Here is a 26,939-nt window from a genome sequence, read left to right on the forward strand (position 1 = left end):
TTTAAAAACATCATGTGATCTGAATGTGGGGGCGCGTTCATAGTGTAATAAGGGTTAAATGACCGTCATTTATAACACCACAGATGGAGAAACAAAATACAGAAATACACTAACACACTACTAGATATTGCATCACCTCAATTGTATGTAACATGGGCTATTATCCGGATGTGACAGTGATATAGTGAAACAAATCTTTTTATGTATTTCCACTACAGTCACACAGCGCCGCAAGTACGCCACATTATAAAGACACATTAGAGAAGACATCTAATTCCTTTACAAAGACAAGTAGGAGCTGTGCAGCGTTACCCACATTGGTTTCTCATCCACCATTACAACGACATAAAGAGCTTTTTTGATTTCTGTTTTGATATCTTCTCCAGACACTTCTGAAAATGCATGAATGGGGTCATTTTGTATTTTTGCAGAACAATTTACAGCATCACTCAAAGCCTGTCAGCCATGTGTACTGCTTGTAATTAGTTGTCTGGAAACGGCAGACAAACCCTTTTCCAGCCTGGGACAGGTTAGCTAGTTCAGGGATCGGACAACCTCGTCTCACAAGTGCTAGCTTCTCTTCAAATGTGCGTCTTGAAAATGGCAAATGGCAAGTGTGTTGACAAACAAATCTTCATTTTTTCCTCCTTCAGCCATTGTGGGAGCAAAAAAGAAGTAGATTTTCCAGGTTCAAAGAGCTTGTACCTTATTTCCTGTCTATAAGCCACTACTTTTTACCCATGCTTTAAACCCTGCGGCATAAACAAAGATGCTGCCTATCTATAGATTTTACAGCCATCAAGGGGGGGCAGGAGGTGAAAACGAGATCATAAGGTCCAACCCCTATCCAGGAGTTTGGCTCCAGAACCGAGGCTATGCGTTGAGGTAAACCCCAACAGATCCAACTGGTAATGCTCCACCTCCAACACAAGCCAGTGAGGTGACTTTCCGTGTCCCCCAAGCCAGCTTCTGCCGCCTGGATCTGGTCCGTCGTGACCCCCTGTCATCGCTGCCACCCATGTGGCAGCGCACCGGCCCCATCGATCTGCCTGCGGGTGGTGGGTCCACAGGAGTGGGAAAAATCCACGTTGCCTTTTCAGGCTGAGCCCAGCCAGGCCACGTGGCGGACCCAGCTACTGGGTGCTCACTGACAAGCCCTCCGTCCAGAGGCCTGTACCATAAAGCTTGTTTAACCTAGCTGGGCTTCCACTTACCGTGACATCCGCCCTCCGGATTTTCGGTACCATAAAGCCGGCTATCAACTCACTAATTCAATCCAGGCCTGTCTAGTCTAGATCTGTGCGCGCTAACATAAAAAGGGCGGAGGTTGCTGCATGCGACCAATCACAAACATGCAACAAACCGGCCCGAGCCGCATATTTCACAACGGAGGAGCAAACAATAATAATCAATAAATACGAGCAAAGCAAATCCAGGCAAAAAGCAACACAGCTGCAGCTGTCATACGGCGCAAGGATCGCTGGCAAAAAACTGCCGACTGTGTCAATGCGGAAGTTAGTGCCATTATAATATTACTTCCCCACTATGACTGCAGTTGTATATCTGACTACAGTAACATTTGTGTGTTCCATAAATGTATGTGTGTACCACATTTTTTGTTATAGCATGTGATTTTAGCCCCCGCAACTTTATGAATAGCTCTACGTACTGTGTTCTTCCCGAGGTTTTCAGCATCACCAACAGAATACATAAAAGTACCTATGAATGAATGAATCAATACATAATTTACTTAAACAAATACTTGATTAATGGCATTTTATCTGTGGCTTGCTTGTAACCCATCCAACGAGGGATTTAAGGACATCATAATAATTACGAACATCACTAAGAAATATATTAACTGTGGCAAAAAACCTCAGTGCAATGCCCACTGTCTGCGGGACTGTCAGCGCGTGGTTGCGGTGCGTTCCATTACTGACGTAAGGCTCCAGCAGCTGACAGATGTAATGTAACCCCTCTCCCCAAAACCTGTACCTTTCATACAGTGATTGTTCAGGCAAATCGAACGAATTACAGCGATCTCTAAATATTCTCTCACGCCTGAGCGCTCTTCGCACAAGCCGTGCACCAAGATCCACCGGGTTCTCATAAAACGGACAGCCCATTTTCCAAGAGAACTGATTGGTCAGTAGGTGGGGCTGTTATACCTGCTGAGCTCTTATCCAGAACTTATCCTGCTCCAGAGCAGGCTAGTTGTTCAGCATAGGTTACCACGACAATGTAGCCCAATAGAAAGTCAGCCATCTTTATGGTACCGAAAAGCCAGGGTTAAGCCTGAAGTTATCTCGCTAAGCCGTAATCCAGCTTTATGGTACAGGCCTCAGGTGTGGCTCCAGAAGTGGGCCCTGGGCTTCCTCCGGGCAGGGTCACATTTTTCCCTTTTTCATAGGATCTTCTGAATAGACAGGATATCTAGGCATCATCGTGGTGAGGAGGGTTTACAGTTTGGTGGCCTGAGGATTGCATCGCTGCTTTTTGCAGATGTTGTGGTCCTGTTTGCGTCATCGGCCTATGACCCGCAAGGCTCTCAGTTTGCAGCCGAATGTGAAGTGGCGGGGATGAGGATCAGCACCTCCAAATCTGAGGCCGTGGTCCTTAGCAGGAAGCCGGTTGACTGCTCTGTCCAAGTGGGGAATGAGGTCCTTCCACAGGCGGAGAAGTTTAAGTATCTTGGCGTCCTGTCCACGAGTGAGGGAACAATGGAACGTGAGATTGGACGGAGAATTGGGACAGCAGGAGGGGTACTGCAGTCGCTTTACAGCACTGTTGTCACAAAGAGGGATCTAAACTGAGAGGCAAAGCTCTCCATCTACCGTTCAATCTTCGTTCCTACCCTCACCTATGGTCATGAGCGACGGGTCATGACCGAAAGAACGAGATCGCAGATACAAGCGGCGGAAATGGCGGATAGCTGGTGTCTCCCTTTAGGATAGGGTGAGAAACACTGCTGTTCGCGAGGGGCTCAGAGTAGAGCCGCTGCTCCTACGCGTCGAAAGGAGTCAGTTGAGGTGGTTTGGGCAGCTGGGGCTGGGCGCCTCCTTAAGGGAGGTGTTTCTGGCACGTACAGACCCAGGACCAGGTGGAGGGGTTATATCTCAACACTGGCCTGGGAACGTCTTGGTATCCCCTAATCAGAGCTGGTGGATGTGGCCAGGGAAAGGGTAGTTTGGGGCTCCCTGCTGAAGCTTCTATCCCCGTGACCGGACTACAGATAAGCGGTGGAAGATGGATGGATGAATCATCACTTATAAATATTGATTTATTTTTTTTACACTGAATAATTTTTACCATGAAAACTGACGTTTGTTATACTGTTAGAAACAAGTAAATCTATTTAGCCGAAAAATCTATCGTGAGTAAAAATGCATGATCCTTTATGTCGTGTGCTCGATTTGTTTTCGTGGTTGGCCGGTTGCTTGCTATTGTTTCCGGCTATCGGAAAAGCAGTCTAAAGACAAACCCCGGTCTACTCGGACTGGCTTGTTTGTTACAACGAGCGCACCCTTGCTTGTTAACACGAGCGCTGATTGGCTGACACCCTTTACACCTCCTGCCAGATTGTCAGTTTGCTGGAACTCGAGGAGAATATCAGTCTGTGCTTATCTGACGGAGCCTGACATATTTTTGTTTTGTATGTGGTACTTTCAGTTCTCCGTCGCAGATGTTTACTTGCTCATAGGCGCACAGAGAGAGAACGAGGTTGTAGTCTCGGTAGCGCTCACCTTTTTAACGTTAGGTAAGTAAGCTAACGCTAGCTGGCTGTGTCTGTTCCTCAGCAAACTAGCTGCTTTGCTAATCTTTGATGTTGTTGTAGCCGGATAACTATCCAGCTGTGAAACACAATTTCCTGGCACCTATTTGCATTTAACTCTTTAATGAACATTAACATTAACGTCCCGTGGCTTCCTTCCCGGCTCCTTTTTTATTTTCCTCATTCCTGATTTAGCTAGCAGCAGTCATTAAGCTTACGTTACCTGTTTGTCTCCAAGGTGACGGCAGATGTTGCCCCATCCGTCACCTCCAGTCTCTCCCCGTCCGTCTTCTGATGCCCCTCTGGGTTATTCTGTGTGCTGATGACTGAGCTAAGGGGTCTGTGCACCTGAAGACGCCGGACTGGTCGATGCTAAGAGCGTGGAAGTCGAAGCGGTGTGGGTCGATGAGATGTCAGAAGGGGTATGCCTCGTCCTGGAGACATTGTAGTCGTGAGAATTCGCCAGTCCCCGCGGTTCACCTACCTCTCTGACTTAGCTTATAACCCAGTGGACCAATTTTTCAGCCTAACTAGTAGTTACACATATATGGATGGTGGGGTCGCAGTATGCCCACCCCCTCAGCCACAGTTACCCCACTGGCCGAAGCGAGCAGCAGTACCGGAGGAGAAGAGGGGCTCATGTCCGCCACCCCTGCCTCTTCCCTGGGCTCGTCTTTCCGCTTCGTCCCAGCGTTCTGCCTGGGCGTGGTGGCAGCAGTAGTTTTCCAGCTTGCTTGGGGAGGCCTGACTCTCACCTCCTTCTTCTTGAAGTTGTTCATCTATGTGTCTTTTGCCCTCCTCTGTTTCCTGGCTGGAAGCTTTGTTTTGCTTGTCAGGAAGAGTCCTCTTAAAGTTAGCTGCTTCGACAGAAACAGGAGGCAGTCAGCTGTGCGGCTGGAGTTCTTCAACAAGCTCATGGTAAGACACTCACACCTCCTTTCAACACATTAGTGCACCTTCAGTAACACGACTGAAGGCATATCTGTCAAATCTAGCATTCATGCCATCATCATTAATTGATTGTTCCATCCTAGTTGTCCTTATGTTTTCTTGTTCCACTCAGCTGCTTGTTTAAGATGTTTGAAAGAAAGAAAAAAGCTTACTGTATTATTCCTGTGGGGAAAATAGCTTTTCTCTCTTTATATTTTTCCCCCATATACTGCCCAGAGTACACACACACACACACACACACACACACACACACACACACACACACACACACACACACACACACACACACACACACACACACACACACACACACACACACACACACACACACACACACACACACACACACAGACTGTAAGCATGCAAATTATAGAGAGAGATGATGGAGTGACAAGCGGCCACGTGGTACCCTAAGAGCAGCTTGTGGGGTTTGGTGCTCAAAGGCACCCCGGCCTTTGAGCACCAAACGTTTGGGCCACACTAGTCTTGGACCGGCCGCCCATTGGTCCTTAAGCGAAGTCATTGTGGACTGAACTACTGCCACCCCTTCTTTGGGAAGAAAGGGGAGAAAGATGGGGATCTTTCTCACTCTTCTTCCTCTCCTTCCCCCTCTAATGTGTTGATCTGTAATGGGTGAGACTCATGAATGCTGAATTCAGGCACACTTAAACATGTAGACAGCGTACATACATATAGTGCTGTGAGACCGACACCTCATTTTTTCTAGTATTGTGATGGTATCTATTAACCAACTTCAGGTTTGCAACAGTTGTCTATATATCACTGAAGAGGGCTGCTGGTAATCAGGCCTGTGTGTCCAGTTTAATGCATTATGGTTGGGGTTTTTTGGATCAAGTCTCAGAATAGGGTGTGTAATGTTTGAATAGGATGGCTGTTTGGCATTATCAAATAAAGCAAATTCAAATTTGCATTTTGAGTTTGTTCCAGCATTTTTTTTCATTCTGAAATTTTGTTAAAGGATCTTAGTTTAAGATGCATGAAAAAGCAGAGGAAAGCAGGAGCAATACTGTAAGTGGTTAGTGCTAACAACAAGAACAAACACAACAACCACAGCCCAGTGCTCATTATTGCTGGGTACTGATGAGTTTAATGTTGACAGCAGAGGAAGATCATCTCCATCATTTGTTGAGCTTATGAATCATGACAAATTTATGCTGCAATTTATGGGTTCCTATTTCCTGATGTTGTGCTGTTGTTGAATGCTTACAAAGTAACGACATGTTGTTTTCTAGATGCGTTTTTCAGTGCCAGTTCAGGATTCTAGCCAGAACAGGAGGGTGGTGGTGTCACACAACGTGGACAAAGCCCTGAAAGAAGGTAACGGGTCATCTTTATTTTTATGAGGGTTGCCCATGAAATGACTTTAGCATCAGCTTTATGTGGTATTCATCACATTGGGTATAGGAAACAAAATATGAATAAATAACAGGAAGTCACATATGCTTTTCTATGCCATCACTGGGAAAATATGTTTTTTTTCTCCTAATAATTTAACATTATTAAACATAGTATTAGACATATCACAAGTGGAACACACCAACATATTTATGAAGCTTTTTAAGAAATATTTATGTTCTGGAATGTTTGTCCTTGTATTTTTTGCTCATGTGTCTGCTGGTGTCAAAGTGGAGGGATGGGTTTTTAGTTTGTGATCCAAATTATTAAAACCTGTGACCAATTCAATATCCAAACAGGCTTCATGATCTGGTGAACTTCACTGTATGTTTTCAGTATTTATTCTGGTCAGCGCTGCAAATCATTCTGTGAAATATTTTCTACACTAGAGCATCAAACAATTGAAAAACGATGCAGATGGGCTCTATCCAGATGGTTTTATTGAGACTGCAAAGGCTTTTTGTTCTTTCTGTTTTTGTTCTTCACAGATTGACGCATGAACAGGCTGAAAATCAGAATTTACGAATTTAATCATAGAATCACATCCTTATTTTAGCCTTAATAATAATGACATTGCGTAGTATTGTTCCTCTTCTGTATTTATGTAATATGAACTTTTTACTTGCCTAAAGGTCCTACAGTGTAATGTGTGCCATTAAGTTAATAGGGCACAAGGCATGATGTCGACCAGGGCTCCAGTATAACAGTGTACTTAATCCTCCTGTAGATTAAGAAATTATGTTTTCTTCACTTTATAATTGTGGATCTTCCATTCCAGACTGTGGGAGCAGAAGGGTTTCAGTCATTACTTGCTTCTAAAGTGTTTTTACACCATTGGGCAAACACACAAGTTCTGTTTTTGAAAAAACTGCTGACTGATGGGGTGTCGTTTCTGTCTAAAGTGATCCTCCCTCCCACAGTGAATTACTATAGGACACAGGCACACACGCACGCACGCACGCACGCACGCACGCACGCACACACACACACACACACACACACACACACACACACACACACACACACACACACACACATAGTGGAATTGTATGTCCTGCTGCCAGGCAACAGATGGCTCCAGGATTTACATCAAGAGTGTGTATTTACCCAAGTTCTCCTGTGTGTCTTTGAAAGGGTTTTTTGTTTAGATGCGATGAGAATTTTGACGACATCATCAGGTCCTGTTTCTGGATCACATTTTTGTTCAATACTTTCATTCAGATCCAGCATTCACTCAGAGCATTCACCGTGACCTCGTTTTATGAATTTTTTCGAATCACAGAAGAAAATACCTAAAGACAAATGAGGTGACACACATTGACCAAGTCACTGTGTGTACAGGACAGATGAATGTTTTCTACAGTCCATCATCACTGTCACCTCAGCCTTCTGCTTTACACAAAAGTGCTTCAAAGGTCAAACCTGACAGGATTTGTCTGGCAACATTTTGGTGGCAAAATTAGCTCCTATATATATCTGTAACAGCTAACCGTTGTCTATAAGTAACCTTTCTTTTGTGTTATTGAAAATGCTGATGTGTTTTGTACATAAGGACAAGAGTGACTCTCACCCAACGTCCACTTAGCTGAAAGGTTCAAAGTTATTTCCCTTAGTTTGCAAACCTAAGAAAAGATTCATATTTTTGTTTTGGGGAGTTTTACTTAAGATATGGTTAAAGAGAAAGTTCTACAGTGTTTAGATAGATAGATAGATAGATAGTTTATTAATCCCGGAGGAAATTGTATATATCCACTGCTCAGGCATTACATCACGAATAAATACTGGATAAACATCAGGAGAAAAAGAAACACTGACATCACAGGACATACCACAAAACATAAACTACACTAACAGACACATGCAGCATTAACAGGACTTATATACTAAACTATAACTAAAATATAAACAGTATAAAATTAAAATATAAACAGTATAAAATTAAAATATAAACAGTATAAAATTAAATTAAATCCATTCAACCACGTGCTGACCTTGCCACCTCCCCCCCACTCCTCCTGAGAGAGTCCTTGTACCCCCTGATGGCACGGGGCACGAATGAGGACCTCAGCCTCTCTGTGGAGGCGTTGTGTGACAGCAGTTTGCCGCTGAAGGTGCTTCTCTGCTGGGAGAAGGTGGTGTGGAGGGGGTGGCTGGTGTTGTTCATGATAGCCTTAACTTTAGACATGGTCCTGCTCTCCAGAAGCATATCCAGAGTCCAGGCTCAGCCCGACCACTGAGCCCGCTCTGTGGATGAGTCTGTTCAGACGGTCCATAACTCTTTTCCTGGCGCCCCCCACCCCAACACACAATGGCATATGACGGCACACTAGAGACTACGGACTGATAGAACATGAGAAGGACCTCAGGACAGATGATGAAGGAGGCCAGCCTCCTCAGGAAGTACATCCTGCTCTGCCCCTTCTTGTACACACAGTCCGAGTTGAGTGACCAGTCCAGTCTGCTGTCTAGCTGCAGTCCCAGGTACTTATAGTTTTCTACCACCTCTTCCTCACTGCCCTCGATGATCACTGGCTGTGGAGAGGGAGGTGCCCGCCGGAAATCCAACACCATCTCCATCTCCATCACCGTCTCCATCTCCATCCATTTAGAACTCAAATGAAATCAGAATGCAGTACTGCAGCGCTGATACTTATTGAATTTTCCTCCCAACGCTGGTGGAGGTCATTGAAGCACTGATAAGATTTATCAAATGTTCTAAAACTGTCGTTGCGTCCTCACAATACTACTGCTACACAGAATATCACACTCAAAATCCGGGTGACTGGTGTGGTTTATAGTTTGTAGTTGCAGCAGTAAATTGTTGATAGTTATGTATACTATATGTTAATATGTATATTCGATATGTACATTTCATATGTTACATATATATGTGTATTTATTTATGTGTGTATTTATGATCTCACCCACCCCCCCGTTACCACGTCTTGAAAATTTCCCCATTGTGGGGCTATTAAAGGTTTATCTTATCTTGGCTTACTACCACTACTAGACAGATGAACAGGTACCAGTGAGGACAAAGGGTCATTCCACACTGAAAGATCATCCTTGTGTGGGACCCCTTCTCATCAAGCAATGTACCAATAACACGTGGCAAGGGGGGGGGTCTGAAAATCAAGTAGGAAAATCAAGTAGGATTTGAAAGGATGAACTTCTTCATAAATAAACATGTAATCACTAAACTGAGTCTTATTTTCTCCATGCCCCAGGTGACAAACCACTGATGTGGAGTTTCTGTTAGCTTCATAGTGTGGACCAGTTTGCATGTGCCCTGCATTAGTTCCTCAAATGTTGGTGTGTGTGTGTGTCCTCTTTTCAAATGCATGAACTAGAACTTTTGAGGAATCAGTTGGTAGTTCAGTGGGCATTGGAGGATGTGTGAACTTTTACATAAAGCTTGAAGCCTGAACAGCCATTTGGGAACAGAGGATCAGCATTAGTGAGCATCATGTTTGAAACTAGCAGTGAAATGTGATCGGGTGATCGGGTGCTTTTTTTTTATTTTTAAAGACCTTCTGTCTGTCGATCTGCAGTGTTTGACTACACCTACAGAGACTACATCCTGTCGTGGTACATCCCTCTGAGTCGTGATGAAGGCCAGTTATACTCCATGCTGTCAGAGGACTGGTGGCAGGTGATCACCCAGCTGAGGTCTAGGTTGGCGGACATTGATCTGGTCAATGTGGTGTGTTATGACAGCATCCGAACCCTACATACACACTTCACTGGTCTCAAGGCAGCATCTGCAAGGTAAACTAATGCACACACTCACATTGTGGTCAGTAATGACTTTAGCTGATTAGTTTATCATCCATAAGGAGAAGTATAATAAGGAAAGAGAAAGCCGTTTAATAACTGATGCTTCCTGTCTGTTCTCAGCTTCTGTTTTCTGTTGTATCAAATAGTGACTCACTGTTTAGTAGGAAACATGTTTCAGCTGCAGTTTCTTTGATTTCACTTCCTTCCTGTGCAGACCAATCACTTTCTTTCCGCTGACAGAGTGATATTCCTCCGATCTGCCCAATGCACTAACAGAGCGATGATTCACACATAACCTGTTTTCATTAAACTGACAAACCAGGGAGACTTCTGATTTGACCATATGACCGACAGAAAGGTCTTTCTTCCCTCGTGTCCAATGCAGCAGCAGTGTGTGTTGTTTGGTTAATATTTGTCAACAAAATACTTTGGATGAGATGCAGTTGAAGATGAAATGCCAACGACCGCACTTGCTGTAGTTGTGTTCTCAAATCATTTGAGGTGACATCTTGCTTTGCTCGACTGACTTAAGTCTGTTTCTGGTTCATCACAGTTCTTATCTGCATTTCTTTCATGTGCGTCCAGACCGGAGGAGTGTGCTCGGCCGTTCCCTCTCCATCCCTGTTTAGTCAGTCCAGACTCAGAACTGGCCTTCCTCCGCTGCGTAGCCAGAATCCTGCTTCTATGTCTACTGCCACAAAAGGATGCTAAGTCACATACGCTGCGCTGCTGCCTCACAGAAGTCATTACGACTAAAGGTATGCTGGGAGTTTGTTTCTCAGGTCAGACAACCTCTGTTCAGATGCCCGCTGTCGGGACTTACAGACACCTTTCACTCAAGCGGTGTTTGTTTTGCTTGACATAGACTGTACAGAATTTGTCAGTTGTTTTCACAATCTTCTACCGGAGGCGCAGATGTCCATTCATCAGTAAGATAGATTTTGATTGACTCAAATTCAAAAGCCAAATCCTCCAGAATTTCAAATTTCACTATTTTTGGTTCAAAGCCATCTCCCAGGCCAACGTGAGAACTATCAAGAGAACACCCATCCAAACACATACAATCAGCTTCACAGCAGAGTGTGTGATGTGTCAGAGTATTAGGGCCACAGATGAACCCATCAACTCTGAAAATAGCTCTCTTGATATGAGCCAGCGTTTGCAACACTGGCTCTGTTGCAAGGCCTCTGAACTGTTAAATCTTAATGGAATGCAGCCATCATTATTAGTGTTATTAGGTCTGTTCTTTCTCTGTAATCACGTGATAATATATGAATTAAAAGGTTTTGTCTGGAGCATCTCCGTACATTGTGGAACAGTAGCAGTCTGTTACTTTGAGCACTGTATTCAGCCTCCATTCTGAGCTCCATGCAACCCTGTTAACCTGACCCCAGGGTCACCTCAACGCAAAGCAGTGGTTTCTGCTACCATAACAGAACAGAGAGAAGGGTTAGTTATAAAGCTTTCAGAGGTTTTAGAGCGTTGTCCAAGTGGGCTGATAGAGCTGTGAGGAGGGGTTGGTATAATCCATAGTGATCCCTCCCTCCCACATTGGGTTACTACAGCAGAACCTCTGGACACACACACACACGGGAGTTATGTTGTAAAAAATAACCTGTAAAAGGAGAAATCCGCGGAGTAGTCAGCTTTAATTTTTACCATTAATATAGATGTTTTAAGGCTGTAAAACCCCTCACTACACACTTGTTCATGTCTGTCTGGAAAAAGTGTATCATTTTCACACTTTTCTGTCTTGTTTAAAAACACAGGATGTAGAACACAATGCACTGTAAAAAAAGCAACAAAAGGACTAAAAAAAATTGCACTAAAAAACCTACTTTATGTCTTTGTGTTGACTTGCAGTGCTGAAGCCTTTGGTAGAAGTGCTGAGTGACCCAGACTCCATAAACAGGATGCTGTTGTCTCAGCTGGAGCAGAGGGAGCAACAGGCTGAGCAGCAGAAGAAAGCCTACACCTACGCTGCCTCCTATGAAGACTTCATCAAACTAATATCAACTTCAACTGATGTCAACTTCCTCAAACAACTCAGGCATGTCACTCACGGCATACACAGATCTAAACCAATGTACGGCCACGTTTAAATGAGACTTCCCTTAATGTTGTATAAATGTTGTATAAATGCCCAAATATGTCGACTAGGCTGTTGTTGATCTGGGGTAACTATGGGAACAGACAGCTCTAAATGAGTGGTAACTATGCTGCATTGTTATTTGGAGAAATCATGTCTCTGCACAGATTTGCCGCTGATGTTGTTGATCAACTCTGAACTCGGATTCATTTTCCTTCTCTATTATGTTTTACTTGAGAATAATTCTGCGTTAGGTCACATCACGCTGTATGTTTACCTCACAAGGTTTCTGTTAGTTGATCGTCAGGCATTTCTGATTGTATGGATAGGTTCCAACAACTGCTGAACTGACGATGAGCATGTCTCCCTCTATAGGTATCAGATCGTGGTGGAGATCATTCATGCTACGACCATCAGCAGCCTGCCTCAGCTCAAAAAGCAGAAAGGTACCAAGACCAGGTTGAAACCTGATTACACAAAACTAAAACTATTAAAGCATTATGACAGGGTCAGATCTGAGTTGACCTTTGAGCTACAGTATGTTAGCGGTTGATCACTGGCCATAATTAGGAAACCTTCAAAGCTAAAACCCAATGCAATGACAAAGACATACATGGATTAGCTGCTGAAGGTCACTTTTATAAGATTTTGTTAATATTTTGTTGGTTATGTAGGTTATTTCTATAGTGACCTGACCTTGACCTGTATAATAATAGACTGATTGTACCCAAACTAGTTACAAAAACATTGAGTGCACATCCAGAAAAAAGCTGCCATGATTATTCCCATTCTTCCCTAAGTGTCTGTCTGATACCCAGCTATATCAGTACATTTTGGACACCTTAAATTGTGAATATCATCACATATTGACAATTACTGACAACTACAATACATCACTGCTTTGAATGTATGCTTTGGATGTAAAAATCTTTGTTATTGGTTCCTTCAGGAGCCACTAAGACACATGCACTTGTACCTTTTCGTACAAGGTAGTCAATCAGTTTTGTATTGATTTTCTTGTCTCAGTGGTTTTTCTTTTCAACCATCTCTGCTAGAGCGGAAAGGCAAAGAGTCAGCAGCGATGAAGGCAGACCTGCTCAGGGCCCGAGATATGAAACGATATATCAATCAGCTGACTGTTGCCAAGAAACAATGTGAGAAACGGATCCGCCTGCTCGGGGGCCCCAACTATGAGACCAATGAAGAAGGAGGGACTGATGACAGCGAAGAGCCTCAAAGTCAGAAGGTAAGATGATCTCTGAGTGACAAGAGGCTTTCGAACCTTTTGTCAAGTGTCCAGATGAGGGCAGACATACTATTCCCAATCAAATGTGAAGTTCTTTGATATCATCCATCCATCCATCCATCATCAACCGCTTATGCGGGGCCGGGTCGTATGGGCAACAGTCTCAGCAGTGATGCCTATACTTCCCTCTCCCCAGCCACTTCCTCCAGCTCCTCCGAGGGGAGCCCGAGGCGTTCCCAGGCCAGCCGAGAGACAAAGTCCCTCCAGCGTGTCCTAGGTCTTCCTTGAGGTCTCCTCCCGGTAGGACATGCCCGAAACACCTCCCCAGGGAGGCGTCCGGGAGGCATCTGGAACAGATGCCCGAGCCACCTCAGCTGGCTCCGCTCGAGGCGGAGGAGCAGCGGCTCTACTCCGAGCTCCTTCCTGGTGACTGAGCTCCTCACCCTATCTCTAAGGGTGCGCCCAGCCACTCTACGGAGGAAACTCATTTCAGCCGCTTGTGTCCGGGATCTTGTCTTTTCAGTCATGACCCAAAGCTCATGACCATAGGTGAGAGTAGGAATGTAGATTGACTGGTAAATTGAGAGCTTTGTCTTGCGACTCAGCTCCTTCTTCACCACAACGAACCTATACAGCGACTGCATCACTGCAGAAGCTGCACGGATCCGTCTGTCAATCTCACGTTCCATCCTTCCCTCACTCGTGAACAAGACCCCAAGATACTTAAACTCCTCCACTTGGGGCAAGGACTCTCCACCGACCTGAAGAGGACACACCACCCTTTTCCGGTTGAGAACCATGGCCTCGGATTTAGAGGTGCTGATCATTATCCCACTCATGTCACACTCGGCTGCAAACCGTCCCAGTGCATGCTGAAGGTCCAGGTTTGATGAGGCCAACAGGAAAGCATCGCCTAGAAAAAGCAGAGATGAAATCCTTTGGTCCCCAAACTGGACTCCCTCCGGATCCTGGCTGCGCATAGAAATTCTGTCCATAAAGATTATGAACAGAACCGGTGATAAAGGGCAGCCCTGCCGGAGTCCAACATGCACCTGGAACAGGTCCGACTTACTGCCGGCAATGCGAACCAAGCTCTGGCTTCGGTCATACAGGGACCAGACTGCCCTCAGCAAAGACCCTATACTCCCGAAGCACTCCCCACAAGATACCACGAGGGACACGATCGAATGCCTTCTCCAGATCCCCAAAACACATGTGGACTGGTTGGGCAAACTCCCATTACCCCTCTAGCACTCGATGGAGAGTGTAGAGCTGGTCCAGTGTTCCACGACCAGGACGAAAACCACATTGTTCCTCCCGCAGTTTGACTATTGGTCTAATCCTTCTCTCCAGTACCCTGGAGTAGACTTTCCCCGGGAGGCTGAGGAGTGTGATCCCCTATAGCTGGAACACACCCTTCACTCCCCTTTTTTGAAAAGAGGGACCACCACCCCAGGTCTGCCAATCCAGAGGTACTGTCCCCGACTGCAATGCAATGTTACAGAGACTTGTCAACCATGACGGTCCGTGTACATCCAGAGACTTGAGCTACTCAGGACGAATCTCATCCACCTCTGGTGCTTTGCCACCAAGGAGTTTGGCAACCACCTCAGTGACTTCAGCTTGGGTGATGGACAAGTTCACTTCTGAGACCTCAGCCTCTGCTTCCTCTGTCAAAGACATGGCAGCGGGATTGAGGAGATACTCGAAGTATTCTTTCCACCGCCCGAAAATATCCTCAGTCGAGGTCAGCAGCTCTCCACCTCTACTGTAAACAGTGTTGGCTGTACACCGCTTTCCCCTCCTGAGGCGCCGAATGGTTTGCCAGAATTTTTTCAAGGCTGACCGATGGTCTTCCCCCATGGTCTCTCCGAACTCCTCCCAGACCCGAGTTTTTGCCTCCGCGACTACCCGAGCTGCAGTACGCCTGGCCTGCCTGTACCTGTCAGCTGCCTCCAGAGTCCTACAATTCAACAATACTTGATAGGACTCCTTCTTGAGCTTGACGGCATCCCTCACTTCCGGTGTCCACCACTGGGTTTGGGGGTTACCTCCGCGAGAGGCACCAGTGACCTTGCGACCACAGCTCCGAGCAGCCACTTCGACAATGGAGGCGGAGAACATGGCCCACTCTGACTCAATGTCCCCAGCCTCCTGCAGGATCTGGGAGAAGCTCTCCCGGAGGTGGGGGTTGAAGACCTCACTGACGGAGGGTTCTGCCAGACGTTCCCAGCTCTCTCTCAAAACACGTTTGGGTCTGCTGAGTCTGTCTGGCCTCCTGCTCTGCCAGCGGATCCAGCTCACCACCAGGTGGTAATCGGTTGACATCCCTGCCCCTCTCTTTACCCGGAGTGTCCAACACACGCGGTCGGAGGTCTGATGATATGACAACAAAGTCAATCATCGGCCTCTGGCATAGGGTGTCCTGGTGCCCTTATGGACATCCCTGTGGTTGAACAAGGTGTTTGTTATGGACAAACGGTGACGAGCACAGAAATCCAATAACAGAACACTACTCGTGTCCAGATCGGGGACGCCGTTCATCCCAATCACCCCTTTCCAGGTCTCACTGTCTTTGCCCACATGAGCGTTGAAGTCCCCAAGGAGAACAATGGAGTCCCCAGTCGGAGCACTATCCAGTACCCCTCTCAGGGACTCCCAAGAAGGCCGGGTATTCCGCACTGCCATTTGGCCCGTAGGCCAAAACGACAGTGAGGCACCTGTCCCCAACCCGAAGGCACAGAGACGCGACCCACTCGTTCACCGGGGTGAACTCCAACACATGACGGCTGAGCTGTGGGGCCACAAGCAAGCCCACACCAGCCTGCCTCCTCTCACCTTGGGCAACACCAGAAAAGTGGAGAGTCCAGCCCCTCTCAAGGGTTTGGGTTCTAAAGCCCAAGCTGTGGGTGGAGGTGAGCCCGACTATATCTAGTCAGTACCTCTCAACCTCCCTCACAAGCTCTGGCTCCTTTCCTCCCAGCGAGGTGACTTTCCATGTCCCTAGAGCTAGACTCTTTGTCTGGGGACTGGGTTGTCGAGCCACCCAATCCACACTGGACTGCCACCCAATCCACACTGGACCCTACCCCTACAGTTTCCTCGGCAGGTGGTGAGTCCACCGGAGGTTGGGTCCACGTCGTCCTTTCGGGCTGAGCCCGGCCGGGCCCCCTTGGGCAGAGGCCCGGCCACCAGGCGCTCGCATACGAGCCCCAACCCCGGGCCTGGCTCCAGGGTGGGGCCCCGGTTGCGCCATACCGGGCGAAGTCACGGTCCTTAATTTTTCTGCCATCAGGGATTTTTGTACTGCTCTTCGTCTAGCCCGTCACCCAGGACCTGTTTGCCAAGGGAAACCCTAGCAGGAGCATAAAGCCCCTAGCAACATATCAGATATCTGGGCTTGCAGTAGGACACTAGGAGCTAGTATGACTACGCCCCTGTGGCTCAGTGTAAAAGAATTGAGCAAGCCACGAAAAGCCACATTCTGTGTCCAAGACAGTGGCGCACAGGCAGACGACCAATCCTCATCGTGAGGAGGCGTGGAGGGGTCCGGGGGGCCTCCCCTGGGGAATTTTTTAGAAAATGGGGTTGTTTTCCTGCATTCTGAGGACAAAATCTTCTGTTCAGTTTACCTACAAAAATACACTAAAGTCAACAGTTCAAGCTGAACTATCTTTATTTCTGTCCTACTTTATGCAGGTATGAATGTGAGATTCAACAATTGAATTCAGTATGTGAAGATACAGTCATACAAAATATTACTCAATGTTTACTTGTACTGTAAGTTTTACTTAAACTAGAAGACATTTCAACTTTGACCACCACCAACACCATTGGTATGCCATAGTTTTTTTTGTTTTTTTTAATTCAATAACATGACTTTTCATTTCAATTTAAAAAGGCATGAAAAATATCAAGCAAGGTGAATACACATTTACATGCATCGCTGGTAATTCCTGCCGGTCATAGGTATCAGAAGTCTAAGACTGCAAACAATTATTGATAATATCTTTCATTGACCTTCTGATCGGTCTGTCACCACTCCTACCCCCTCAGCATTCACCATTTGTTTATTAATGAGGACTTTAACACACTGGATTCATTTGATCGATCGTCCTCACCTTGTCGTACACCAATTCGCGGGTTCAGCTTGTAAAAAAACAATATTTTTGTTTCATTGGACGAAAGGAGGTCATGACCCGAGTGCATATTTAATGATCGGGAGCGTTCGGGTCACTTCGGCTATTTCCGTCGGCATGCTTCCGCTAAATTCCGTCGGCATGCGGAAATAGCGGTGCTAGCGGAAGTACAGGCGCTAGCGGAAGTAGCGGCACAAAGTGCCGCTCACTAAAGGAAATAGCGGTGCTAGCGCTGTTTGCTAGCGGAAATAGACTAACGGAAATAGCGAGCGCAGCTCGCTAGCGGAAATAGCGAGCACCGCTAGTGAGCGAAAAAGTTGTAAGTTTTAGCCTTTTTTCCGTAAAAATAAGAACGCCACTGTGGCTACACAGTGTAAAAACCTTGTAGCCAATCTGGAATTTACTTCACCTATGGCGAAGTGGCGAATGGCTAGCGCAACCCAGGATATCAGAAGTTCCCAAATCATTCATTCATGCCTATATGAAGTCATGCTCTACGTGGCTGATGATTTGCCCGTCTCTTTGGTCCCTCTCATCCAGATCCTCCAGTTTGATGACATCCTGTGTAATCCAGGCTACAGGGAGCATTTCAGCATTTACATGGAGAGAGTTGACAAGAGATCTCTGATAAGCTTCTGGGAATTGGTGGAAACATTGAAAACTGCCAACAAGGTGACACATACACACACATTCCATAGGGATTACTCCATCACTACTAATACTATGTAGTTGGCTTTATAGGAAAGCACAAGTAGAACATGACTAAATGGATGTTTGTTTGATTTTGTGGGACAGAATGAAGTGCCCCAAATTGTTGGGGAAATCTACCAAAAGTTCTTTGTAGAGTGCAGAGAGATTCCAGTGGAGAAGTTTCTCCTGAAGGAGATCCAGCAGAGTCTGGTGGGGAACAGAGGAACACAAGTCTTTGTGAGACTACAGGAGCAGGTACCTGCTGCTCTTTCTTACTGTGCAGCTGTAAATATGTGCAAGTATTACATGTTCTCCTGTTCTGATTGTCCTGAATAAAACTGTTCTATGTTGACAGATAGTAAAGCATTCGTCTTGTTCTCAAACATCTTGTAGGTGGCGGAAACTATGAGAGAGCGCTACTACCCCTCCTTCCTGGTTTCTGACCTCTACGATAACCTGATCAGACAAGATGATCATAACCAATCACAGTGTAGCACCGAAGAGAAAGAAGAAGGGGTCAGATGTACACAATTCTCATATAAAAAAGACTCATCAGAATGACTTTAATGTTAACATACATGTATTTATTCCGTAGTGTCAGGGTTTAGATGCAGCAGAGGAGGTGTGTGATGAAGGTAGTAAAGGAATCAATGAGCAGGCAAGCTACGCTGCCACAAAGCTTTGCCAACTCTACGACAAACTGGAGTACAAGCGACAGGCACTGGGCTCCATCCAGAACGCACCCAAACCAGATAAAAAGGTAACAAAATATAAGCAGATGTGACAAAACCAACATAAAGATTACAGAAAACACACAAAATCACAGTACCGAGGACCCGCAATCACGTCCTTCTTACTTAAGTTCACAGTTCAGATATATAAAAGATATATTGTGTTTTTGAATCTTTAAAATTTAATACAGAAGAATATAAGACAATAGCAACTCCAAATCTTTTTGGTAAGAGTTGGAACATTTTTCATTTCTAAACTGAAAACCGCCTCAAACATTCACTGATAGGGATACTGTTTCTTCAGTTAACTATGATTTGAACTTTGTGTGTGTGTGTGTGTGTGTGTGTGTGTGTGTGTGTGTGTGTGTGTGTGTGTGTTTAGATTGTAAGTAAGCTAAAGGAAGAGATTGGAGCCATGGAGAAGGAACACAGTGAACTCCAACAGCACATCATCAGGACTGATTGGTGGTGTGAAAACCTTGGGCACTGGAGAGCTTCTATAACGACTGCAGAGGTCAGGCTTTTTTCTATGTACAGTAATACCTCATTACATGGTTAATGTATTCCAGGACCACCTGTGAAAAAAGAAATTCTGCAATGTATCGACACACTATTTTATTTTTTATGGTAATTTAAACGTTTATTAACCCTCCCTATACTGATATCAAACCACCTCATTATTTGTATTACATTTTCCCACAATCTTATAGACTGTTTAAAACACTTTTGTGTTTCACGGAAGTGCACTGCGTTCCTTGAGCCACAGAACGCATCGCACACACCGATGCTGTCAGCCAAAATCATGCGCGTACGGTATCACGTGACTACCTACTAAAATCTGTGATGTAGTGAAACCTTGAAGCCCAAACAAGCGAGGGATTACTGCATATGAATAAATGGCAGGAAAGTCCTCAGTCAGTCAAAAACAGGAAGTTAAATAGATACACGTGTGTTTAACATCACTCCACTCACCTGATGTGGTCAGAACTTCGCAATTGTGTGTTGTCACTCTATTTAAATTATGTAGGGATTAATGTGTGTAACTGCGTGTGTGTTCCAGGCTACAGAGGAAGGAGGTGAAACAACAGCTTGCTACAGTGTGTGTGTTAGTCTAGTCGACGGAAAGGAGACGGCTAACAGTCGCTGGAGTGTCCAGAGGAAACTCACTGAATTCCAGATGCTGCATCGCAAACTCACCGAGGTAACGCATTGAGATTTGTAGGGACGTTTTCTCTGGATATTAGTGATCATATGTCACTGAGCTCAATGCTTTGTCTGGGTCACCACCAGAGGAGAAATGTGTTGTGTTCAGACTGTCTTCAGAGCTTTTACATTCCATCCATCCATCTTTCACCGCTTATCCGGAAAAGGGTCGCAGGGGCAGCAGCTTCAACAGGGAGCCCCAAACTTCCCTTTCTCCTGCCACATCCACCAGCTCTGACTGGGGGATCCCAAGGCGTTCCCAAGCCAGTGTGGAGATGTAATCCCTCCACCTGGTCCTGGGTCTGCCCTGAGGTGTCCTCCCAGATGGACGTGCCGGAAACACCTCCCTAGGGAGGCACCCCGGAGGCTTCCGCACCAGATGCCCAAACCACCTCAACTGACTCCTTTCCACGCGAAGGAGCTGCGACTCTACTCTGAGCCCCTCGCGAACAGCAGTGTTTCTCACCTTATCTGTAAGGGAGACACCAGCTATCCACCTGAGAAAACCCGCGATCACGTTCCTTCGATCATGACACAGCGCTCATGACCATAGGTGAGGGAAGGAACGAAGATTGAATGGTAGATGGAGAGCTTTGCCTCTTGGCTTAGCTCCCTCTTTTTGACAACAGTGCTGTAAAGCGACTGCAATACCGCTCCTGCTGCCCCAATTCTCCTTCCAATCTCACGCTCCATTGTTCACTCACTAGTGAACAGAACCCCAAGATACTTAGGCCCCGTCCACACGATGACGGACTTTTTTGAAAATGCAACTTTTTAAAAACGATTCGCGTCCACACGACAGTGTTTTCAAAAAAATCTCCGCCCACAGGTAAACGCAGCAGTACATTTTCAAAGACGGATATAAGCATGCCAAACCATGTGGTGGCAGTATTGAGTCAAATTTTATCCAATAGGAATCCTCGATGTTTTGTTGTCACAACACAAGAACCCATAAATATGACGTCACAGCGGTTTTTGTCGCAGGCAAGACGTCAGCGTTTATAAAAAGTTGCGGATACACCATCCACACGACAATGCAGACCCAGCGTTTTTTTTAAAATCCACCTTGGCCAGCGTTTTTAAAAAGTTGCATTTTCGTTCTGGATATATGGTTGTCGTGTGGACGGAAGGCGTAAACACAACAGAAAAAAAAATCCGTCATCGTGTGAACGGGGCCTCAAACTCCTTCACTCGTGGAAGGACCTCATCCCCCACTAGGAGAAGGCAATCCACCGTTTTCCTGCTGAGGACCATGGGCTCAGATTTGGAGGTGCTAATCCTCATCCCCACCGCTTCACACTCGGCTGCAAACCGGACCAGTGAGCGCTGCAGGTCACAGGCTGATGACTCAAACAGGACCACATCATCTGCAAAAAGCAGCAATGCAATCCTCAGGCCACCAAACTGTAACCCCTCCTCATTGCGACTACGCCTCGATATTCTGTCCATGAAAATCACAAACAGAATTGGTGATGAAGCGCAGCCCTGGCAAAAACCAATAACCACTCGGAACAAGTCCGACTTACTGCCGAGAACCCGAACGTAGCTCTCACTTTGGGCATACAAGGATTGGATGGTCCTGAGGAGAGGCCCCCTAACCCCATACTCCCACAGTACCTCCCACAGTATATCCCTGGGGACCGGATCGTACGCCTTCTCCAAGTCTACAAAACATATGTAGACTGGATGGACGTACTCCCAAGTCCCTTCTAGGATCCCTGTGTGAGTAAAAAGCTGGTCCGTTGTTCCACGACCAGGACGGAACCCACATTGTTCCTCCTCAATCCGAGGTTCGACAATCGGCCGGACCCTCCTTTCCAGCACCTTGGAGTAAACTTTCCCAGGGAGGCTGAGGAGTCTGATGCCCCTGTAGTTGGCACACACCCTCTGGTCCCCCTTTTTAAAAAGAGGAACCACCACCCCAGTCTACCACTCTTTCGGTACTGTCCCAGACTTCCACACAGTGTTAAAGAGGCGTGTGATCCACGACAGCCCCTCAACACCCAGAGTCTTCAGCATTTCCAGGTGAATCTCATCAACACCCGGGGCTTTGCCACCGTGAAGTTGTTTAACTACTTCGGTGACTTCACCCCGAGAGATTGACTCGAATCCCCCATCATCCTCCAGCTCTGCCTCTGCAGCAGAGGATGGGTCAGTTGGGATATGTTGGATTCAGGAGTTCCTCAAAGTGTTCCTTCCACCGACCGACAACCTCCTCAGTTGAGGTCAACAGTGTCCCATCGTTTGCATTCCACCGCTGTCAATCCCTGATTTCACTGTACACATGAAGCATGAAGCCAGTGAGAGTTGCTGTGTGAATTGATGACTTCATCAAGTAATTCAACTTAGTATTACTAAATTATATACTATAAATTCTGGACTATTCAGCATACCTATTGAGCCACGACAACTGTAACGTGAGATATTTACAGAGATATTTAAAAAAATTTTAATTACCACTTTGTTCTGAGCAATGCCTGAAACATGGCAGTAAAACAACATAATTCAGTGATGCCAAGCTTACTTCGACAGCCAAATCAATTTACTTTAACTTAAAAGCTGCATCACACAGCTTTATTTGTGTGATTTCCATCATAAGGGGTGTGTATGATTTGCAAAATGTCTGTTCAAAATACAATCAAACTACGGTAGCGTCTTTCTCAGAGCATTATCTCTTCCACCTGTCTCCCGCTCTTGTACTTCCTGCTAGAGCGTTCCCTGGAGGCTGTTAGCCTCTAAAAAACTATAGATGAGCTGCATGGCTGTTTGAGCCACAAGGTTCAAAGTGTGTAAAAAATAGTAGCAGTTTATAGTCTGGAATTTACAGTATATTGAAGGAAACGGAGGAAATAGTAGAGTGTGTGGGTATCTGCAATTACTTAATCAGCTGTTTCTGCATCTTTCTCAGTGTTTCCCATTGCTGAAGAAAGTCCAGTTACCGTCACTCAGCAAACTTCCCTTCAAATCCATTGACCAGAAGTTCTTAGACAAGAGCAAAACCCAGCTCAATGCCTTTCTTCAGGTAAACATCAAACAGTGCACGTTCTAAAGTTATAATAACATTTTCTAGCATCGCTTCCTTTCGATTATCTGCTGTAATGGACTGAAAAATACCTCCGGGTATACCTGCAAGCAAACCCTGATTTTATCTGAATACAAAGCAACACAAATGTAAGGACACTAGCAGCTGATATTAAGGGCTGAATAAGTGATGGAAATAGTTCATCAGAATATTGTTATGTGGTGAAACTCCAGAACGGAATTATTTTTTAAATGACTGATGCATCAAGAAAATGATTGAAATAGATTGGACAAAAAAGTTAAGTTGTACTCCCAACACTCAACACAATCTTACACAGCCTCCTTCTACATGTATGTGAACATACCAGTTCATAACGTGTGTGTGTGTCTGTGTCTGTGTCTGTGTCTGTCTGTGTAGCGTCTGCTGACTGATGAGCGTTTGTGCCAGTCAGAGGCTCTCTATGCGTTTCTCAGCCCGTCCCCAGAGCACCTCAAGGTAACTCATTTTTTGTCTTGCATTTCTATTTTCTATTTCACTTTCACAGGTATGATTCAACATATTTCTAGTGCTTTCTATTATAAATGCTATGAGCAGTGATGAAGTATAGTAAATAATAGCAATCTATAGTAAAGTGTCTTCCTCTATGAACTGCTGTCATAGTATCAGAGCTGATTTAAGTCTCAGATCTCCCTGACGCTTGTATTTGTTCAGTTTCAAGTGTTGAAATGCTTTAAAGATGTCATCCTGGCTGTTTGAAGGTGATGTCAATCCAGAAGAAGTCGTCTTTCTCTTTGGCATCCTTCCTGGAGAGGCTACCTGGAGATTTCTTTTCCCATACAGAGGTATATATTCCTTCAGAAACATTGGACAGGTCTCATCCTTTGTCCAGTTTGAATCCTTGTTTGAGTTGTGTGTGTGCTGTGTTTTTTCTACATTTAGGAGGACGCTGATGATGACAGCGATTTGTCTGACTACGGCGATGAGACTGATGGGAGGAAAGATGCTCTGGCTGAACCGTGCTTCATGCTCATAGGAGAGATCTTTGAACTCAGAGGAAGTAAGGACCACATTGTTGTCTTTGTTATAGACAACATCATGGATTAAATGTGACATACCCCACCCACTAGCAGGTGTTACGATGAAGAGATTCCAGCATTCTTCACGTCACCTGTCTGTGGATATAAGTTCAAGTTTAGGATTATTTGGAGTCTATGAAGAAACACCTTAGTTGTTTGTTTAATTTTGTCTTTGTGAGACCAAATCATGATTCCTTGTGATGTCTGCCTGTATTTACTGTATCAGTTTCCTCTTCTGTCTTGTCTGTGTGTCTCAGTGTTTAAGTGGGTGAGGAAGACTCTTATTGCACTAGTCCAGGTGACATTTGGACGAACTATCAACAAGTAAGTTCTTGCAAATTGTCATTTTGATAAAGTTGCCTTTGTAGTTGATCACATCTTCATAAATACAGAAATCCCTCGTTATTTGTGGTTAATGCGTTCCTGGACCACCCGCGAAAAATCAAATTCGCTATAGCGACAAACTACTTTATTATTTACAATAGTTTAAACATTTATGAACCCTCCCCATACTAATATTAAACCACTTTACATATGTATTACCTTTTCCCACACTCTTATAGACTGTTTAAGACACTTTTGTATTAAAGAAAAGTGTTTCTTTGATACATGGATGTATGATGCGTTTCGTGAGTCTCGGAACGCAGCGTGCACACGGATGCTGTCAGCCAATAGCATGTGCAAACGTTATCACGTGGCTACTAAAAATCTGCGATGTAGTGAAGCCGTGCATCTTTAAGCACAATGAGCGAGGGATTACTGTACACGTTTTATTGACAAAGAACTAACAATTTATTTGTTTTGCTAATTTGACTGGAACATGAATAACTTGACATATTTTTAATTTAATTGTTGTGTGTCAGCAATGATGTGATACGTAGTAAAGAAGTGACTGCTGAACCTGTTGATGTCCCTGTAGTTTGAGCTTACAGATTTGCTCAGATAAAAATGACCAACAGTAAAACCAATGTTATTTTTACACTTGTCAAGTAGACAAGTGTAAAAATAACACTGGCTTTACTGGTAACATTTTCAATGCATTAATATCAAATCAATTTGGGGGTAAAACTACCAGCATTGTCAATAAATAAAACTACGGGCACGTCAAAATTCCCAAAACTTATTTGGAATGTTTGTGATCACAGGTATGATTCAACATCAAGTGGGGGGCTGACATCCTCTCTGCTTTCTTCCAGACAAATCCGGGACACAGTAAACTGGATCTTTTGTGAGCAGATGTTGGTGTGTTACATCAGTGTGTTCAGGGACACCTTCTGGCCTGATGGGAAATTGGCACCGCATGTCAAGGTCCGAACAGACAGCGAACGCAGTGAAACTAAGGACCGGGCTCAACAGAAACTACTGGACAATATCCCAGGTAGCGTGTCAAAACACAGATGCTAGCTACATATCTTAAAATGTGGATTGTCTACATTAGAATGTGATCCTTTCTATTAGATGCTCTAGCAAATCTAGTTGGACAGCAGAATGCCCGCTATGGAATCATTAAGATCTTCAATGCACTGCAGGAGGCCAATGCTAACAAACATCTTCTCTATGTAAGAACTATATTTGCTATGTTTTACAGTACCTAACAGATTTTATGGAATTCCTGTCATGAGTTTGTTTTGTTGTCTTTGTCAGGTATTGATTGAAATGTTACTGAAGGAAGTGTGTCCTGAACTCAGAGCAGAGGTGGACAACTTCTGAGCACACGTCTCAGCCTTCTTACTGAGTCTGGATGTCGTTGGGTTACCTGCAGCTCACCTGTCCTAAGCTGCCAGGCTGGAGGATGGATGGCTGTTGGGTTGAACTTCAACAGGAAGCAGTTGTGTTGGTCGGAGTTACACGCTGATTCTGTTGGTAGGACTTTGCTGTGAAATTATGAAAAGTTGGGCTGACGCCAGACTGAACTGGATGTTGTTTGACTTCGGTGTGGTACAGCTCTAAAAGTGGAATAAACCGCCAACTTGTTTCTCTTCCATTCCTCTGAAAGCTGAATAACTAGATAGATCACATCTGTTCCCAAAGGTTGACATTCACACAAGAACATACAGTAGTTTTGATCACATGTGACCAACGGCTGCAGTTTATTTCTTTTTTTTTTGAGTACCGCTGGGACATCAGCTCTGTACCACTACAAATTAAGAAGAAATTTGTGTTCCTGTGCGCAAGCATAAAGTGTGACAAGGTGAGGTAATAATAATGGGTGAAAGTCAACAACTTGTTTGTTTGTGGATGTTATATAAAGACCTCGATTTAACACGGCAGAGACCACGAGTGTCGATGCCTATGGAACTCTGAACATTCCTCCTACAAGCGACTTGAGCAAAACACTTGTATTCTGTGATTCTTGTTAAGGCTTATAATTGTGCAATATAATGTCATGTAAAAGTAATTGTGATGATTTTATTTATGATTATTATTAATAGATTTTATTTTTACCAAAAATTCTTTAGAGAGGATCTATAAAAGCAATAAATTGCAAACAAACCATTGTGGCTGTTGAATTTCTTGAAATAGTCCTACTGCTGACTGTAATATTTATAATGTGATATTATCTATAAATCTTTTGTGTAGTGGTTCGCACCTGGAGTGTACCGTGGCTCCCTCCCCAAATCTGCTAGATTACACTTCAGTGAGATGAATGTAGTTTTTCAAATTCAAATAATTTAGAAACAGACACTACAACTTCTTAGAGTAAAAGAGGTTCATGAACCTAATTTTTTAAAAACAATTGTGGAGCCATGTTTTTTTTCACGAAACTGTTGTGAAATGTTTTACAGTTGCACGAGTACTTGAATGCAACACGTGTTCCACACAGGGT

The 26,939-nt window shown here is 44.8% G+C and overlaps 1 protein-coding gene across 1 annotated transcript; it reads left to right on the forward strand.

Moving 5' to 3' along the window:
- The first annotated feature begins 3,227 nt into the window (after nt 1–3,227).
- snx25 (sorting nexin 25) lies at nt 3,228–26,609 on the forward strand. The gene is made up of 22 exons (XM_068325726.1): nt 3,228–3,757; nt 4,011–4,690; nt 5,977–6,061; nt 9,691–9,907; nt 10,502–10,674; nt 11,780–11,966; nt 12,381–12,451; nt 13,061–13,251; nt 17,931–18,062; nt 18,186–18,335; nt 18,474–18,596; nt 18,676–18,840; nt 19,194–19,325; nt 19,872–20,012; nt 22,923–23,036; nt 23,454–23,531; nt 23,795–23,878; nt 23,976–24,093; nt 24,370–24,436; nt 25,309–25,490; nt 25,571–25,671; nt 25,757–26,609. The coding sequence occupies exons 2-22, from the start codon at nt 4,340–4,342 to the stop codon at nt 25,820–25,822; spliced, it is 2,928 nt and encodes a 975-aa protein (XP_068181827.1). The 5' UTR covers nt 3,228–3,757; nt 4,011–4,339; the 3' UTR covers nt 25,823–26,609.
- The last annotated feature ends 330 nt before the right edge of the window (nt 26,610–26,939 follow it).

Source organism: Antennarius striatus, chromosome 10 (genome assembly GCF_040054535.1).
Source record: "Antennarius striatus isolate MH-2024 chromosome 10, ASM4005453v1, whole genome shotgun sequence".
NCBI classification, from domain to species: domain Eukaryota; kingdom Metazoa; phylum Chordata; class Actinopteri; order Lophiiformes; family Antennariidae; genus Antennarius; species Antennarius striatus.